This window comes from Garra rufa, chromosome 8, assembly GCF_049309525.1.
Source record: "Garra rufa chromosome 8, GarRuf1.0, whole genome shotgun sequence".
Lineage (NCBI taxonomy): Eukaryota > Metazoa > Chordata > Actinopteri > Cypriniformes > Cyprinidae > Garra > Garra rufa.
Window position 1 is genome coordinate 3805737 of NC_133368.1, and position 15960 is coordinate 3821696.

The following is a 15960-nucleotide window of genomic DNA, read 5'->3' on the forward strand; positions in this document are numbered from 1 at the left end:
TACAAGTGTCCCTGTGCATCACAAAAATACATATTTATACACATACATAAATCATTTGGGGGATGTGAAGAATTTCTTTTTCCCTGGTTCATTTTTTGGTTTGCTTCTAGAAAAGGAAAACAATGGTTATGAAAATATGCAATACTAACATGCTCAAGACCAGTACAATGAGAGGCAGCAGCTTACGGGTTATTGAAAGTGCCACCAAAATGCTTGATTCGACCCTTTATTGAGCCACCGGATGTAGTTTTAGAGTATTTGCTTAACTCAGGAGAGGTCAGAGGCTTGAATATCTTCTCTGTTCCTACAAATTTAGAAACAAAGTTAATGAATCAAGACAAAATACAGTCTACAAACTGAAACATACGACTACATTTAAGATGTTAAAGTTACTTTAGATCATAAAAAACTGTTTAAATCATACAAAATGCATGTTATTTTTTTATACTGACCTGAATAAGATATTTCACATAAAAGATGTTTATATATAGTCCACAAGAAAAAGTAATTGTTTAATTTATAAAATGACTATAGAAATGCTCTTCAGATAAATCCTTTAATTCTTTGGTTCTTCATCATTTGTGTATTTTAAGCCTTTTCAGTCATTTTTCAATCCATCTTTTCCCACTGAGGACAACCGAGGGACTCATATGCAACTATTACAGAAGGTTCAAATGCTAACTGATGCTCCAGAAGGAAACACAATGCATTAAGAATTTGAAGATCAGGGTAAATTTGACTTATTTTGTCTTCTGGGAAACATAATTCTGGGAAGGGCAGTACGAAATGGAGAAAAATATAATATTTATGCAAAATCGGAAAGATGTACACATCTTCAACCTGTTCAAAAGTTTACACCCCTGGCTCTTAATGCATCGTGTTTCCTTCTGAAGCATTGGCCACCATTGAAGTCCATTATGTGTGACCCTGGACCACAAAACCAGTCTTAAGTCGCTGGGGTTTGTTTGTAGCAATAGCCAAAAATACATTGTATGGGTCAAAATTTTTGATTTTTCTTTTATGCCAAAAATCATTGAGAAATTAAGTAAAGTTCATGTTCCATGGAGATTTTTTGTAAAATTCCTACTGTAAACATATCAAAATGTAATTTTTGATTAGTAATATGCATTGTTAAGAACCTAATTTGGACAACTTTAAAGGTGATTTTCTCAGCATTTTTGATTTTTTTGCACCCTCCGATTTCTGATTTCAAATAGATGTATCTCGGCCAAATATTGTCCTATCCTAACAAACCATACATCAATAGAAAGCTTATGTATTGAGCTTTCATATGATGTATAAATCTCAGTTTTTGTCAAATTTAACCTTATGACTGGTTTTGTGGTCCAGGGTCACATATGGAGAATTCCTGAAATGTTTTCTCAAAAGATTAATTTCTTTGCGACTGAAGACAGACCACATCTTGGATGATATGAGGGTAAGTAAATTATCTGGAGGTTTTAATTCTGGAAATGAACTTGTCCTTCAACTCAAAACATGGTGGATACATATACCTCTGCTAGTACTTGGACAGGCACTGCCAGCATTGGAATCCACCACAGGAGTCACGAGCGGATCCTCCTTATCAGCTAGAAGACCTTCCCAGAAATCTGAGGGGAAGGACAGAAAGCGTGCTACTACCTGTTGCGAAGAAATTAGAAGAGGTTAATTTCTTGTAACATAAAGCTAAATACACAAGGAATGCATCACATTAAGATTTTCTTGCAACTTACTTTGGGTTGGGTGTTTGTGTCTCTCATAATAGTCATGGGAGAAGGTTCTAGCATCCCATGACCAATGACAGTGGGCCCAAACACTCTGGATAAGTTATTCTGATCCATCTGACACATTGGACTCTGCATTACTCTGAGAAACAACATGAATGTAGTTGCAAAATGACTAAGGTCAAAAGTTTACATACACCTTGCAGAATCTGCAAAATGATGATTTTACCAAAATAAGAGAGATCATACACAATTTTTATTTTTTTTATTCAGTACTGACTTGAATAAGATATTTCCCATAAAAGATATTTACATATAGTCCACAAGAGAAAATAATAGTTGAATAAAAATGACATACACTTATAAAAAAGATTTACATACATCCTAATACTGTGTTGTTACCTGAATGATTTATTTAATGAAAGTTGTTCATGAGTCCCTTGTTTGTCCTGAACAGTTGAACTGCCCGCTGTTCTTCAGAAAAATCCTTCAGGTCCCACAAATTCTTTTGTCTTTCAGCATTTTTGTGTATATGTACCCTTTCCAACATAGACTATGATTTTGAGATCCATCTTTTCACACTGAGGACAACTGAGGACTTATTTTGTCTTCTGGGAAACTTGCATCTTCTGTAGCTTCTAAAGGGCAGTACTAAATGAAAAAATATATATATATAATACTAAATAAGAAAAATGTAAACATCTTTATTCATCTTCATTGTATTGTTTTTCAAGTCTTTGAACCTTCTGTAATAGTTGCATATGAGCCGCTCAGTTGTGCTCAGTGTGAAAAGATGGATCTCAAAATCATACAGTCATTGTTGGAAAGAGCTCAAATACACAAAAATGCTGAAAAACCAAAGAATTTGTGGGGCCTGAAGGATTTTTTTTTTTTTTTTTTTGAAGAACAGTGAGCAGTTTAACTGTTCAGAACAAACAAGGGACTCATGAACAACCATCACTAAACAAACAAAAACAACAAAAAGAAAACAGCTGTGGATTATTCAGGTAAGAACACAGTATTAAGAATCAAGTGTATGTACATTTTTGATAAATTCAACTTTTTTTGTCTTCTGGACTATTATAAATGAAACGCTTAATTTCTCGTGGACTAAATGTAAACATATTTCACGTGAAATATCTTATTCAGGTCAGTACTAAATAAAAAATAACATGCATATGTATGATCCATCTTATTTTGGTAAAATAATTAACATTTTGCAGATTCTGCAAAGCGCATGTAAACTTTTGACCTCAACTGTATGCTTAAACAGCTATGCAAAGGCAGAGTTGCAGAAATGTCTAAATTAGAGCAATTTACCTCTGCAAATGCAGAATCAGGAAGGCCAGGGTGTCTTTGTTCGGCTGCGGCAACTCTTTGATAGTTTTTATTAATGTTTCTACACTCTTGTCTTCATCAGTCATCTCTGTGAGTGATAAAATGACTATTTTGTCAGAGCCAGCCACAGTATCAGATTCAATTACGCTGCATTGCCAGAGCAATGTTTCAGGTGAATTATCACTTTATCAACTCTGACTTTAAGGATATCTGCGTTCACAAAACAAGTACATAAACACCTGTAGCAGCGGTGCATTATGAAGGACTTTCTCTCATTTATATGCTACAGCCATTCTTGGCCAAGGAAATTAGACAATATGGTTCTCCCCATGACATCCAATCCAATTTATAATTTAAAAGGGAGGTACTTTACCCTGGAGTCATCCTAAATCTATGAGGGCTAGAAAAAAAATAAAACGCCATAATAATAGCAGAAGCACCCTGACTGCTCCTAAATCTGCCACTTACCCTCCATTCAGCAGCGGCGACTGAAATTAAAATGCTGAAAAAGACAAGCGCTGGTTTGGGAGATAACGTTCGACATTGATTGTTTCCGAGTCATCAGGGACTTGTCAACTATATCACAAGTAATGGGAAATAACCATACGCCCTAAATGAATGAGGGAAGCATACATCCTCACGCCTCCGGCATATACAAGCGCCAGACGCTTGTTACAGAATCCACCCTCTGCAAAATTGCCACCATTTCGGATAATCTAGTCAGACTCCTCGAAGAATACCAAATCTTGAAAGTCAAATTGAGACTATTAATGTCAAGACAAGATGGGTCTTTTGATATACTCAATGATGATGGGCAGGAAAAAACTGTCTGTTCTGAATGTCTTGTCCTTACTCCCTAAAACAGTGTTCAAAAAACCCAACTCGCTGACTCCATAAAAGTCTGTTTTTTTCCACTAGCACTTTTCACTCAGTGTTGTAGTCAAGACCAACTTATTTGAGTTTTAGTCCAGGTTAAGAGCCAAAAGACCAGAACAGTCAAGTCTTAATCAGGAGTCCAAATTGATAAATGTGACCCTGGACCACAAAACCAGTCTTAAGTCGCTGGGGTATGTTTGTAGCAATAGCCAAAAATACATTGTATGGGAAATTATAGATTTTTCTTTTATGCCAAAAATCATTAGGAAATTAAGTAAAGATGATGTTCCATGAAGATTTTTTGTAAAATTCCTACTATACATATATCAAAATGTAATTTTTGATTAGTAATATGCATTGTTAAGAACCTAATTTGGACAACTTTAAAGGTGATTTTCTCAGTATTTTGATTTTTTTTTGCATCCTCAGATTCCAGATTTTCAAATAGATGTATCTCGGCCAAATATTGTCCTATCCTAACAAACCATACATCAATAGAAATCTTATTTATTGAGCTTTCATATGATGTATACATCTCAGTTTTGTCAAATTTAACCTTATGACTGGTTTTGTGGTCCAGAGTCACATATGGTCTTGAACTAAGACTTGAGGCCAAGTGGTCATTTTAAAATATATTCAAACAAAAAAAGGGGTTACTGTAAACTGTAACAATATTTCACAATATTACCGATTTCCACTATATCTTTGATCAAATAACGGCAGCTTTGTTGAGCATAAGAGATTTCTTTCTGAACCGTATAGTGTATATTTAAAATGAAAATGAAATGCTTCTCCATAATCTCCATTATTAAGAAAACCTACCAGAAGCTTCCATAAATGTTCTATGAAGCTTAAAGGTTATGAGAGGCTCCTTGAGTTTCCTCAGAAAGTCTTTGAGGAGTCCACAGACAGCATGAACCTCTTCTACTTTGTGAAGCATCAGCGGTCCTTTCCCAGACACGTACTTCTCCCTCAGTTCTTTCACCAGGCGCTCTCCTCCGGGCACTCTGTAAATACCTTTCTACATACCCCAGTCAGCCAAAAAAACATAAATTAAAACTGTGAGAGGTCAAGCATTGAGATTTTTTTTTGGTTAAAAAGTATATAATTTTGTACTTTCCTTTGAAAATGACTGATCGTTTGATTATATGCGAGATAAGACACTTATATCCTTGGCTCGGATCGTGTAGGGCACTTTGAAGAAACCGTATAAGCTATAACTGGATGTTGTAATGTACTGCAATATGATAGAAAAGGCTTGTTTCCTAAATCCAAATTAAGCTTAATTATACACCTCTGAATTTCAAGCACTGTGATTATACTTTCAGCTTGAGAAACCATCCATGTGTTGGTGTATTATTGAGTAAAAACACCTCTTCAAGTCCTCTTCTCTCAATTTCGTGAACACACTGAACAATCAGAGAAGGAATCCTTGGACGTGCGGAGGGGGCAAAGCTCTCTAAAGTCTCCTATAAGAGGGAAACAAACAACTTTTGGCATCTTTACGTAAGGATGTGTATGTGCACTATAAAGGGTGAATACCTCATTGGGCTGGGCTGAACCGTGAGCATTAGGACTGCATCTCTCTACACATAGTTGTTTACACTCAGGATGGCTCACCACTCGACAGTCTCTGCATTTTATGGCCAACTTCCCAAAACGAATCCTCTTCCCACATGGCACGCATGTCTCTGGACGAATCACCTAGAAAATATAAACTGCTGACATACAGAACCTAGAATTTATTTCCGATATATATATATATATATATATATATATATATATATATATATATATATATATATATATATATACACACACACACACACACACACATACTGAAAGAGCTACAGTTGCAATCAAAATTATTCAATCCCCCCAGAAACTGCAGTACTTTACAAATGATTTTTGCTCTTTCTGAAGATCCAGGACTATATTGCATCTACAACAGTTTTCTGGCATATTAAAAGTGATAATGTCAATATATAATGTAATGTTTTTGAGAATTATTCAACCCCTATTCAACATTGCTGTTTTAAGACAGTTATTTTTATGGTCAGGAACAAAATTGTCTTAAATTGTCTTAAGCCTTTACAAACTAATTAAAAATGGAATTAGCTTGGGGTGTTACACATAGTATGCTCTTAGCCCATGCGTGTGCTGAAGATGAGTAGCAAATATGGTAAAGTCATCAAAGCTCACACAAAATCAATAGAGAAGAAATAGTTTGCTATATTAGAAAGTCTAAAACTACATGAAGATTTCTAAGACATTGCAAGTCCCTAGAGACACAGCTGGCAGCTGTATTCCTTAGATTAAAGTGTGTTGAACCAGAAAACCTTTGAGGCTGTTGAACAAAAAAAGCACAATGTCATAAAATGTTTGATCAGATCAACTGAGAAAAACTTGCAATGTACAGCCAAAGACTTGCAAGACTACCCAACGAAAGGAGGAAAAATATCTCAATGCTGTGTACAAGAGGAACACTAGACAAGTGCAGACTTCATGTTGAGGAATCTTGCTGAATACCATTCTTGACCAAGAAGAACAAAAAAGCTGCCTTGAACATGCCAAAATTCATTTGGATAGACCTGTGGAGTTCTGGAAGAATGTTTTATGGAGTGATGTGTCCAAACTGGAACTTTTTGGATGTATGGATCAGAGGTACGTCTGGTGCAAAAAAGACCAAGCTTATAAGCAGAAGAACACCATCTCCATCATCAAACATGGAGGTGGGCCAGTCCTGTTATGGGGTTGTTTCACTGTAGCAGGAAGTGGAAAACATGACCATACAAAGGATATCATTGATTTATTAAAGTATCAGACCATTTTGGCAAACATTGTGATGCCTTTTGTGTAAAGTCTGAAGCTAATGATCAGTGGACTTTCCTGCAGGACAATCATCCCAAAGTATACATTCAAATCTTCTTACGCTTGGTTCAGGGATCAGTCATAGAATGTTCTTGAGTGGCCTGTTCAGTTTCCAGATTTATATCTCATTGAAAATACATGGTTGAATTTGAAGCAAGTAGTGGCAAAGTAAAAACCAAAGATTATCAGTGATCTGAAAGCTTTTTCAGGGGAGGAATGGCCCAAAATTGCAGCAGAAAGGTGACAGAAGCATCTAAGCACTCCGAGGCAGTGTTTCTTGGTGGTTTTAAAGAATAAAAGATTCTACAGCAAATATACTTTCAGGGGTTGAATAATTTTGAACATAAATGTTTAGAGCCAATTTGATTTTTTTTCAACATTCATCAACTTACATTCTCAGAATTACTCAAATGTGTATTAATAAACTTTCTTTAATAGTTTACTGATGCCTTTGTTGAATTGTTTTCACAAAATGTTGTGCTCTGCAGCAAAATGTCTTGCAGGTCAAGGGGGTTGAATAATTTTGATTGCAACTGTAGATAGTGTACATAGAACTCTATTATAAATTGTTGCATTTTATGTGATTAGTTTGTTATTTTAAACATGAATTTAATGTTAAAGAGCAGGTCACATGGGTTTTCGAAAAATATTTTTTTGCAGTTTGTACCATAGCTATTCTTCAATTTAAACCATCTGCAAAGTTGTTAATCTCTCAAAAGAAAGAGTCGACTCAGAATCGGTTTAATGAGTACATTTTTTTGAATCTTCTGCCTGTTACTGATCTACATCACTGGGTAACATATTAGCATAATCCTACCTGCAAAATATTTTTTTTTTCATGATACCACAGCAATATAATTCATAACTTTTGTTGTGTGCTCTTCATTTTACCAAGGACTGCTTCTCTAATTCTGGCTATTATATTCTTTGGCTTTTAATCTTCTTTATTTGGACTAACAAGCGTCTCCGAACCGCAACCTGTAAGTACGATTGATATGATGTACGTATATGTACAAGTGAGTGCTTAAAATATCTAGTTTTTAGTGCTAATATGCGATGTATACCTAGTGCAGCTTTAGGTTTCCAGGTTAAACACATCCTCCATTTAAAAAACAAACAAACAAAAAAAAAAACGCATTCTGGGATGTAAAATACACGCTTTTTTTTCAGGGTTCCCCTGCAAATCTGCATAAATATGACGTTATTGGGGTCGCTTCAACCCGCGGACATCAAAAACATTCACAGACTTGGCAACACAGAGTAGCGCTCACTAACTTGTTCAAGTACTTCTCTCTGTGCCAATCACAACAGGCTTGGCCAGCTGGCCAATCAGACCAGAGTAGGCTTATGAAAGGGAGGGACATTATGCTCAAAGCTGATTCGAACAAACCATTTAGAAATCACTGACGAATGACTCGTGTATAAATTCTGAGAAAATTACAATGTTTTCTTGCCTTAGATGCACTTAAACCCATTGTAGGGGACTTCAACAAAATATTAGGACACTTAAAAAAAACATATGACCTGCTCTTTAATATAATATAATATAATATATTTAAAAAACACATCATTTTACATTGATCTTTTTCCCAGACTGTAAAAGTATTTCTATATTTTTATTTATTTATTATTATTCATTAATTTTTTTTTAAATTAAAGACACATTTATAACATTATACTTGTATCACCTTGGTATAAAATCACAGAAAACTGTTTGATATCTTTCTTTTTTCTTTTCCTTTTGAGGAAAATTATGTCCACCACTAATCAAGTTTACCTAACTATGATGACTTCTCAGCTTCTGAGAACCCTGGAAATGTAAAAAAAAGTCCTTTATATTATATTATATTATATTATACATATATTTAAAAAAAATCAAATAAATGTTTGTTTCATGACTCATGAAACTGCTGTTAAAACCAGATGTGAAAGCCTCACAATATGTTGAGAAGTACTACTGAAGCCTCCTACTGTTTTTTGCTGAAATACATGCTGCAAAGTCTTATCCACGGTGGGCGTGAGGTCCTGAGGGACGGCTGGCTCCGGGGTGCTCACCTCTATTTCAACGACTGTTTCAGCCTCTGTGACTTCGCTGTGTGCCCACACAGACGTTTGTTCTGCGTGGAGGACTCTGGTTAGTTTGGGAAGGTTGGAATGTGTCATTGAAAGTGGCGCCTTTGAGTCTTATTTACCATCAACAGACGGAAAATGTTCATTTCTAAGAGGCCTGGACTGATATTCCGGAGTCTCCTGGGTTATGTCTATTACCATGTGAATCTGACCTCTAGTCTCTGGGGTAGTGACAGACGCCTTCACAGTCGTCGTCTCGATTTCCTAAGCACATACACAGACAAACACACACTAAAAATCCATTTGAAGCCAATCATTCTTTCTGCCGAACTGGAAGACCCTCAGAGTAGCATAACAATTGGTTATCTAGCTCGTGTCCACGTTCCTGGACAAATGTAGTTTCTCAAAGTGCCAAATTGCTTTGCTTCTCTCTTAGTGATCAGTGCCAGCTGAGTGGGAGTGATATGAGTCCCATGGAGGGAGACAGACAAGACATGGTCCACTGCTGTTCTCATCCGAGCAGCGTGGCGGCGGGTGTGGACAATATGACGGCAAACAGTCGGATGAGGGACTGATGAACGAACAGGCTGATGAGAAACGACACCAGACTAACCTAAAGAGGGAACATGATCTCCCTGCTAATAGGAAGAAAGAAAAAAAATGAAGGAGTCTGTACATTTCCAAGAAATACCTCACGCTTGCTACTGTGTGCTACAATCCACCACTGATATCTTAGCTACACTCTTAAATAAATAAAGGTGCTTTAATAGGTTCTTCAAGAGGTGCCATAGAAGAACCATTTTTGGTTCCACAAAGAGCCATTCAGTCAAAGGTTCTTTAAAGAACCAACTCTTTCTTACCTTTTTATAATCTGAAGAACCTTCTTTTGCCACAAAGAACCTTCTATAAAACAGAAATGTTCTTCAGATGTTTAAGGTTCTTTATGGAACCATTCAGACAAAAAAAGGTTCTTCTATTGCATCATGAAGAACCTTTATTTTTAAGAGTGTAGGAGGAGCTGTTTCATTAAATGGTAAATGACAATGTAGGATTACTAAAGATTTTAACACTAAACTTACTGAAATTATCATAGTGATTCAGATCATTTGCCCTTAAAATGTTTCACTTTTCATGTATTTGTTTTTACTGAAATGGTTAAAGGTGTCATATCATGAAAATCTGACTTTAAACTATAAATGGGTCCCGGTGCATCTACCAACCCAGAAAACATGAAAAAGGACAACCCAGTCATTTTGTTTTGGTAGGCCTTTCTTTCAAAGCATGTGAAAAAACGAGCCACTAGATAGCTTTTCCAGCTGTTTACCTCACAGACATAACTGACTAATGTTTTTACCACAAACTTGTGTGTATTTGACCTTTTAAGCGCAATAAGACAAGAAAGACAACTTAGTTTAGTACTCACATACCATGTAACAGCTGCTTTCTATGCGCATGCTTAGGATGTGTGCGCTCAGAAAACCATTTATCGGAAGTTTAAACTAATATGGTTTAAAACGGTGCGATAGACATGATACTCAAAACCAAACAGATGTTTTTTGGCAGAGTATCTGAGGTACGAGCTGTAAAGGCACCGACCTTTTCCGAAAAAGTGGGCAGGGACAGCAGCTCATTTGCATTTAAAGATCCAGACACGAAAACAGCATGTTTCTGCTTCCACTTAAAATAGGCATTTTCAAAATGATATAATGAATGAGTTGTGGGGTATTTTGAGCTAAACCCTCACAGACACATTCTGAGAACACCTGAGACTTATATTACATCTTGTAAAAAGTGCCATAATAGGTCAGCTTTAAAACAACTGAGACAAAAAATAAATAGTAGCTTTAATAAACTTTACCAACCTTTTCCAGTGGTCTAGCCCCCAGTAGATCTCCTGAACGGCCGCTTACTCTTCCACGTTTTTGAATCGGTGGACCAACACTTGGGCCCATTGACGAACGCTAAAAACAAGCAGTGAAAATGGGAGAGACATTAAGGACAAGTGTAAGCACTTCACAATAGACACAATGCTGTGTCTTTTTAACCTTGAAAAATCTGGAAAAAGAAGTGGGAATATTTAGTGTGCTATCCAATTGTATAATCTAATCTAATCATTCATATTATATATACTATAATTTATAACGTATTTTGAGTGACACAAATCTACTTGCAGAATTTATATAATAAGATTGAACTATTCATACATTTCCACTTTTCTAAAGGAAAAAAAAAAAATGCATTTATATTCAGCAAGGATTGATTTTTTTTAAATAAAATAAAAAACCCTGAAAAAATGCATCAGTTTACACAAAAATATTAAGCATTACAACCGTTTTAAACATTGATAGTAACAATATATAACCAACTTTCTTGAGCAGCAAATCAGCATATTAGAGTGATTTCTAAAGCATCATGTGACACTGAAGACTGCAATAATGTCTGTTGAAAACTTGGCCATCACAAGACTAAATTACATTTTAAAATGTATTAAATTAGAAAACATCATTTTAAAATTGTAATAATATTTCCATAATATATACAATATGAAAGACAAACAGTTATTATCTAGGCAACTGATAGCACTTACTCTTCTCTCACGAGCTCTTGACTTGAGAGGCTTGAGAAACGCTGTGCTGTCCAAGTCCTAGCAATCATACCAGCAAAATAATTTTGAGAAACAATTGTTTTGATCTCTTCTGTGATTTTTATGCACATGCACTTTGCTCGGGTCTGGCAATAATCCTACAGCATGAATAAAAAATGATACTAAATATGATACTCCACCAAATCATCATCCGTTCTGTCATAACTAATGTCAGAATGCGACAGGAAGGAGGACTCATCAATCACTGATAACCTGATATAAACACACAAGATGGAAAACAGCATTGCAAAAGGGGGAAAATCTCCAGCAAACTGAGAACTAAACGAAAAGCACGCTGAGTGCTGAGGTACCGTTTTCCTCTGGGCTGTGGGACACTGGCTCCTTTGTGACTGATGCTGGTCAGTATTGACCTCTGCTCATCATTGAGACAAGCATTAGACTTGCTGTCATGCACCAATACGTCACATATCAACTGCATCTGCCGCTCCTGTCAAATGAATTAATGAGCGAGAAAGATACAGTATCCTTAATAAACTCTCACAAGAATGGTCAATAAATCACAGAGAACTTCTATTTTATGAATCCCTATGCACATTAACACATGAGTCATGACCACCCACATTCACATGGCCCTGTACTCAATGCCACCCTCCATCAAGTCTATATGTTAGTCATGTAATGTGGCACTGGCCAAATGGGCAAAGTTTTGCTTGTTGGCTTCAACTTCAATATTTACATAAAGTCTTAAAGGTACAGTAGATAAACAAAAAAAAACAAAAAAAAAACAAAAAAAAAAAACCCAGGGCTGGGTAGATTACTTACAAATTATAATCAGTTACTGCTTCCAAATTACATGACAACAATTGTAGTTAGTAACGTAATCCATTACATTACACATTTTAGGTAATATAATCAGACTACTTTTAGATTACCTTTGACCAAACTCGTTTATCACATTGATTTAAATAAGATAATCTTGTACCATATTGATATAAAATATACAAAAAGTAAGAAAATGTATTCCATTTGTTGTTATTAACAACAACATTGAAGCGCATTAAACGTTATATTGCATCAAGGTTTCTCAAACTGGTATTTGTGAAGGAACTGCAGGGGGTTTATGAGTTTAATGAAAAGTTATAAATATATAATTTTATATAAATACACAAATATATAATAACTTGTAATTTAATCTAAATAATTTTTGGAATTTGATTACATAATCCAGATTACATGAAATCAGTTACTACCTAGCTCTGATAATTTCTTAACTAACCAGGCATTGGTAGTCTGCCTCGGCTTTGTAACGTTTCTTGATCTCCACGTCCAGCTGGTTTCGAGCATGTTTGAGTTTGACCTCCAGAGCTGCTCGGCCCACATCAGACTTTACCAGGAGCTCCTTCTGTTTTTTCAGCTCCAGCTCTGCATGAAGCCATTTCTTCCGGACAGCTTCAAAGTTCCTCACCACCTCAATGAACTCTTGTAGATAAAAGACAACTGGTGAGACTTCAAAACAGCAAAAAATACTGTATATATATATAGTCCAGGGTCACATTTATGCACATCAAAGAATGACTATCAAGACAATCTTTTTTTCTTTGTTTTTTTTTTTTTTTAAATAATTCTAACACAAAGATATGAAGCTGTCACAGAAAATGTAATAAAAAGTGGGTAATTTGGTAATCCTAATACTTTTAATAAATAACCAAAAGTATTCTTGGCTACAAAAGCTCTTTTCAGATACCAAAATTATACCTCATGTTACATTGAAATTTACTTAACTTTCCTTTTTTTTTTTCCAATATCCAGTAATAAAATATTGAAATAATGCAGAAAGAACAGTATTTTCAAATTATTAATTAATGTAATAAAGCTCTACAAAGGGCTGGACATCCATCCAACCAGACATATTATTTAAGTTCAAAGCATCTGTTTCATCATAGAGTGGGCATACAGTTTTCAGAAGTAATTGCCATCCAGGATATTAATGTTGATTCAGGTTTAGGTCAAGTTGGAGATTAATTTAACCTCAGCAAAAGTACATAAAAAAAAAGTGTGTATATCAATGACACTACCAATCTCAGATGAATACTCATATTCAGCACTGACACATTTGATCAAAAGTGACAATATAGACTTTATAATGTCACAAAATATTTCTCTTTCAAATAAATGCTGTTAGTTTCAGTCTTCTAGATTTAATCAAAGAATCCTAAAACACGCATCATGGTTATCACAAAAATATTATGCAACACAACTGTTATCAGTATTGATAAGAAGAAATGTTTTCTTGAGCAGCAAATCAGCAAATTAGAATGATTACTGAAGGATCTTTTGACACTGAAGACTGCCTGCTAAAAATTCAGCTTTGACAGGAACAACATGACTACTCTTAATATTTCACAATATTATTGTTTTAACGTATTTTTGCCCAGATAAATTCTTAAAAAAAACAAACAAAAAAACACATGAAATCTTACAGACCCCAACAAACTTCTGAATGGCAGTAACATGAAAATTAATTGTATACATCAATTGAAATACATCATTACTAAAGACCTCATAAAATCATGAAAAATATGTTTTTCAAAGCACACAAGAGACAAAACTCTGGATAAGTAGGTATTTAAACTCCTTACTCAAAGAGCAACATACAAACTAGTGCTAAAGCAAATCTCTAGAGTACAGCATGCCAAAACATACATACAATACATCACTGCAAAAAGAGCCATCTGTACTCCACGCAACATGGTGAAGGACCATTACATGTTTTGAAGAAGAAGAAAAAAAATATGCTTTTCGGATGACAGACATATTGGACCCATGGGGCAAGTTTTTTTTTATAGCTCTATAAAATAAATAATAAAATAAACAGGGCCTATAACATCTTACCGAGCTCAGAGTTGGTCGCTTCTTCAATAGCAAGCCTTTGCAAGCACAGACTGAGCACTTCTCGTATAAACTGATCCCCCATTGTCGTGTCAGCTGATGATCCCGCATCAAACTCAAACAAACCGCTTTAAATGCGTCACGTGAGTGTACGCGGCCCGGGTCACATGGAGTTGCTCATACTGAACTTCAGTTTCGTTTGGGATACTAACAATCATCCCGGAAGTCCATCCATCAATAACAGGTGAAAACTTCTTCAGTTCCACATCAGTTATTTCAAAGCAGAGGTAAGAGCTTTTAATTTACTTAAGGTGTTTTGAAACTGTCATTACAGCTGCTTTTTGGAATCGCACCTGCAGGTCGTTAACGATCACTTTTAATACAGTTAATATCAGGGTAATTTTTAGTACAGGCCAGCAATCTCGACTACCTATTTGTGTAAATGGCAAAGTGGAAAATGTGTTTGTTTGTTTGTTTACTACTTTAGATAACTTCCCTGTTGAAAAAAAAAACAAAAAACAACGTATGCTGGTTAGGTAGGTTTGCTGGCATGCTGGTTCTTAGTTGGTCATGTTGCTGGCTAAGGACCAGCATAAACCTGCAAAGGACCATCTTAAACCAGAATCCCAGCACCAAAAGCTATCCCAGCATGAAAAAAAACAACAACAAAAAAAAACAAAAACAAAAAACAGCTAAAACCAGCCTAGGCTGGTTGGCTGGTTTTAGCTGGTCAACCAGAAAAACCAGCTACTTCCAACTTAAACCAGCTAAGACCAGCCTAGGCTGGTTTTAGCTAGGGTTTTTTTCAGCAGGGATACCAACATCAAAACCTACCTAACCAGCAAATGCTTTTTTTTTTTTTTCAACAGGGTTTTGTCATATTATTAACAAATTTTGTTTTAGTCAAAACGAATCTTCAATTTAAAGTAACGGTAAACAACAAACGTTCCAAATTTGCATAGCTATTATGAATCATCTTCGGTCTACCTAATTGTACACCAGTTGAAAAAAACTAGCATATGCTGGTTAGGTAGGTTTTGAAGCATGGATGCTGGTTTAAGCTGGCCCTCGCTGATCATGAACTGGTTTAAGGTGGTCATGTGCAGGGGCGTCGCTGGGAATTCTGGGCCCTGTGCACTGACTCGGCTAAGCCCCCCCCCCCCTAAAAAAAAGGGGGGGGGGGGGGTGGGGGGGTTTCGCGTACTACGTCCCTGAAATAAAGATGACAATTAAACCTTTGTAGTTTGTATAGTACTAGACTATTTCTATGAAATACATAGACCTACACTTTATTGCCTGAATAATATTTACCTTTTGAATGTTGAGCGCTATTAACTGTTGAATAAATGCTGACGCGGGACAAAATGCCCGATTTCCCAACACGTTGAACTGATCAATGCCATTGTACCATTTTAATAGGCTACTTTTAAACGCATATAGTAATGTCAGTTGTATGTATTTTCTGAGAGGGGGTGGGATTTTTGTTTGGAAAGTCGCAGGAGAGACGCACACTTCGATTAGACTGATAAACACATGCAGCATCTTAAATTGTTAAGAAAATGGTATTCCTAATAAATGTCTCGAATA

The 15960-nt window shown here is 35.7% G+C and overlaps 1 protein-coding gene across 1 annotated transcript; it reads right to left on the reverse strand.

The window, feature by feature from the left end:
* Nucleotides 1–51: 51 nt before the first annotated feature.
* Nucleotides 52–14458, reverse strand: LOC141341175 (rac GTPase-activating protein 1). Its single transcript, XM_073846317.1, has 16 exons — nucleotides 14377–14458; nucleotides 12761–12963; nucleotides 11835–11971; nucleotides 11664–11736; nucleotides 11467–11523; nucleotides 10742–10840; nucleotides 9002–9143; nucleotides 8781–8926; nucleotides 5481–5642; nucleotides 5312–5407; nucleotides 4761–4959; nucleotides 3045–3150; nucleotides 1730–1866; nucleotides 1515–1637; nucleotides 187–298; nucleotides 52–106 (listed from the first exon to the last, which is right to left on the reverse strand). Exons 1-16 carry the CDS (start codon nucleotides 14456–14458, stop codon nucleotides 52–54), a joined length of 1929 nt encoding a protein of 642 aa, XP_073702418.1.
* Nucleotides 14459–15960: the final 1502 nt, after the last annotated feature.

Coding starts and splice junctions, on each gene's coding strand:
- LOC141341175 (XM_073846317.1), bottom strand. CDS start 14,458: ATGGGGGATCAGTTTATACGAGAAGTGCTCAGTCTGTGCTTGCAAAGG. Junction 12,964..14,376: donor AGCGACCAACTCTGAGCTCG/GTAAGATGTTAT, acceptor TTTATCTACAAG/AGTTCATTGAGGTGGTGAGG. Junction 4,960..5,311: donor AGAGAAGAGGACTTGAAGAG/GTGTTTTTACTC, acceptor TGGGGTATGTAG/AAAGGTATTTACAGAGTGCC.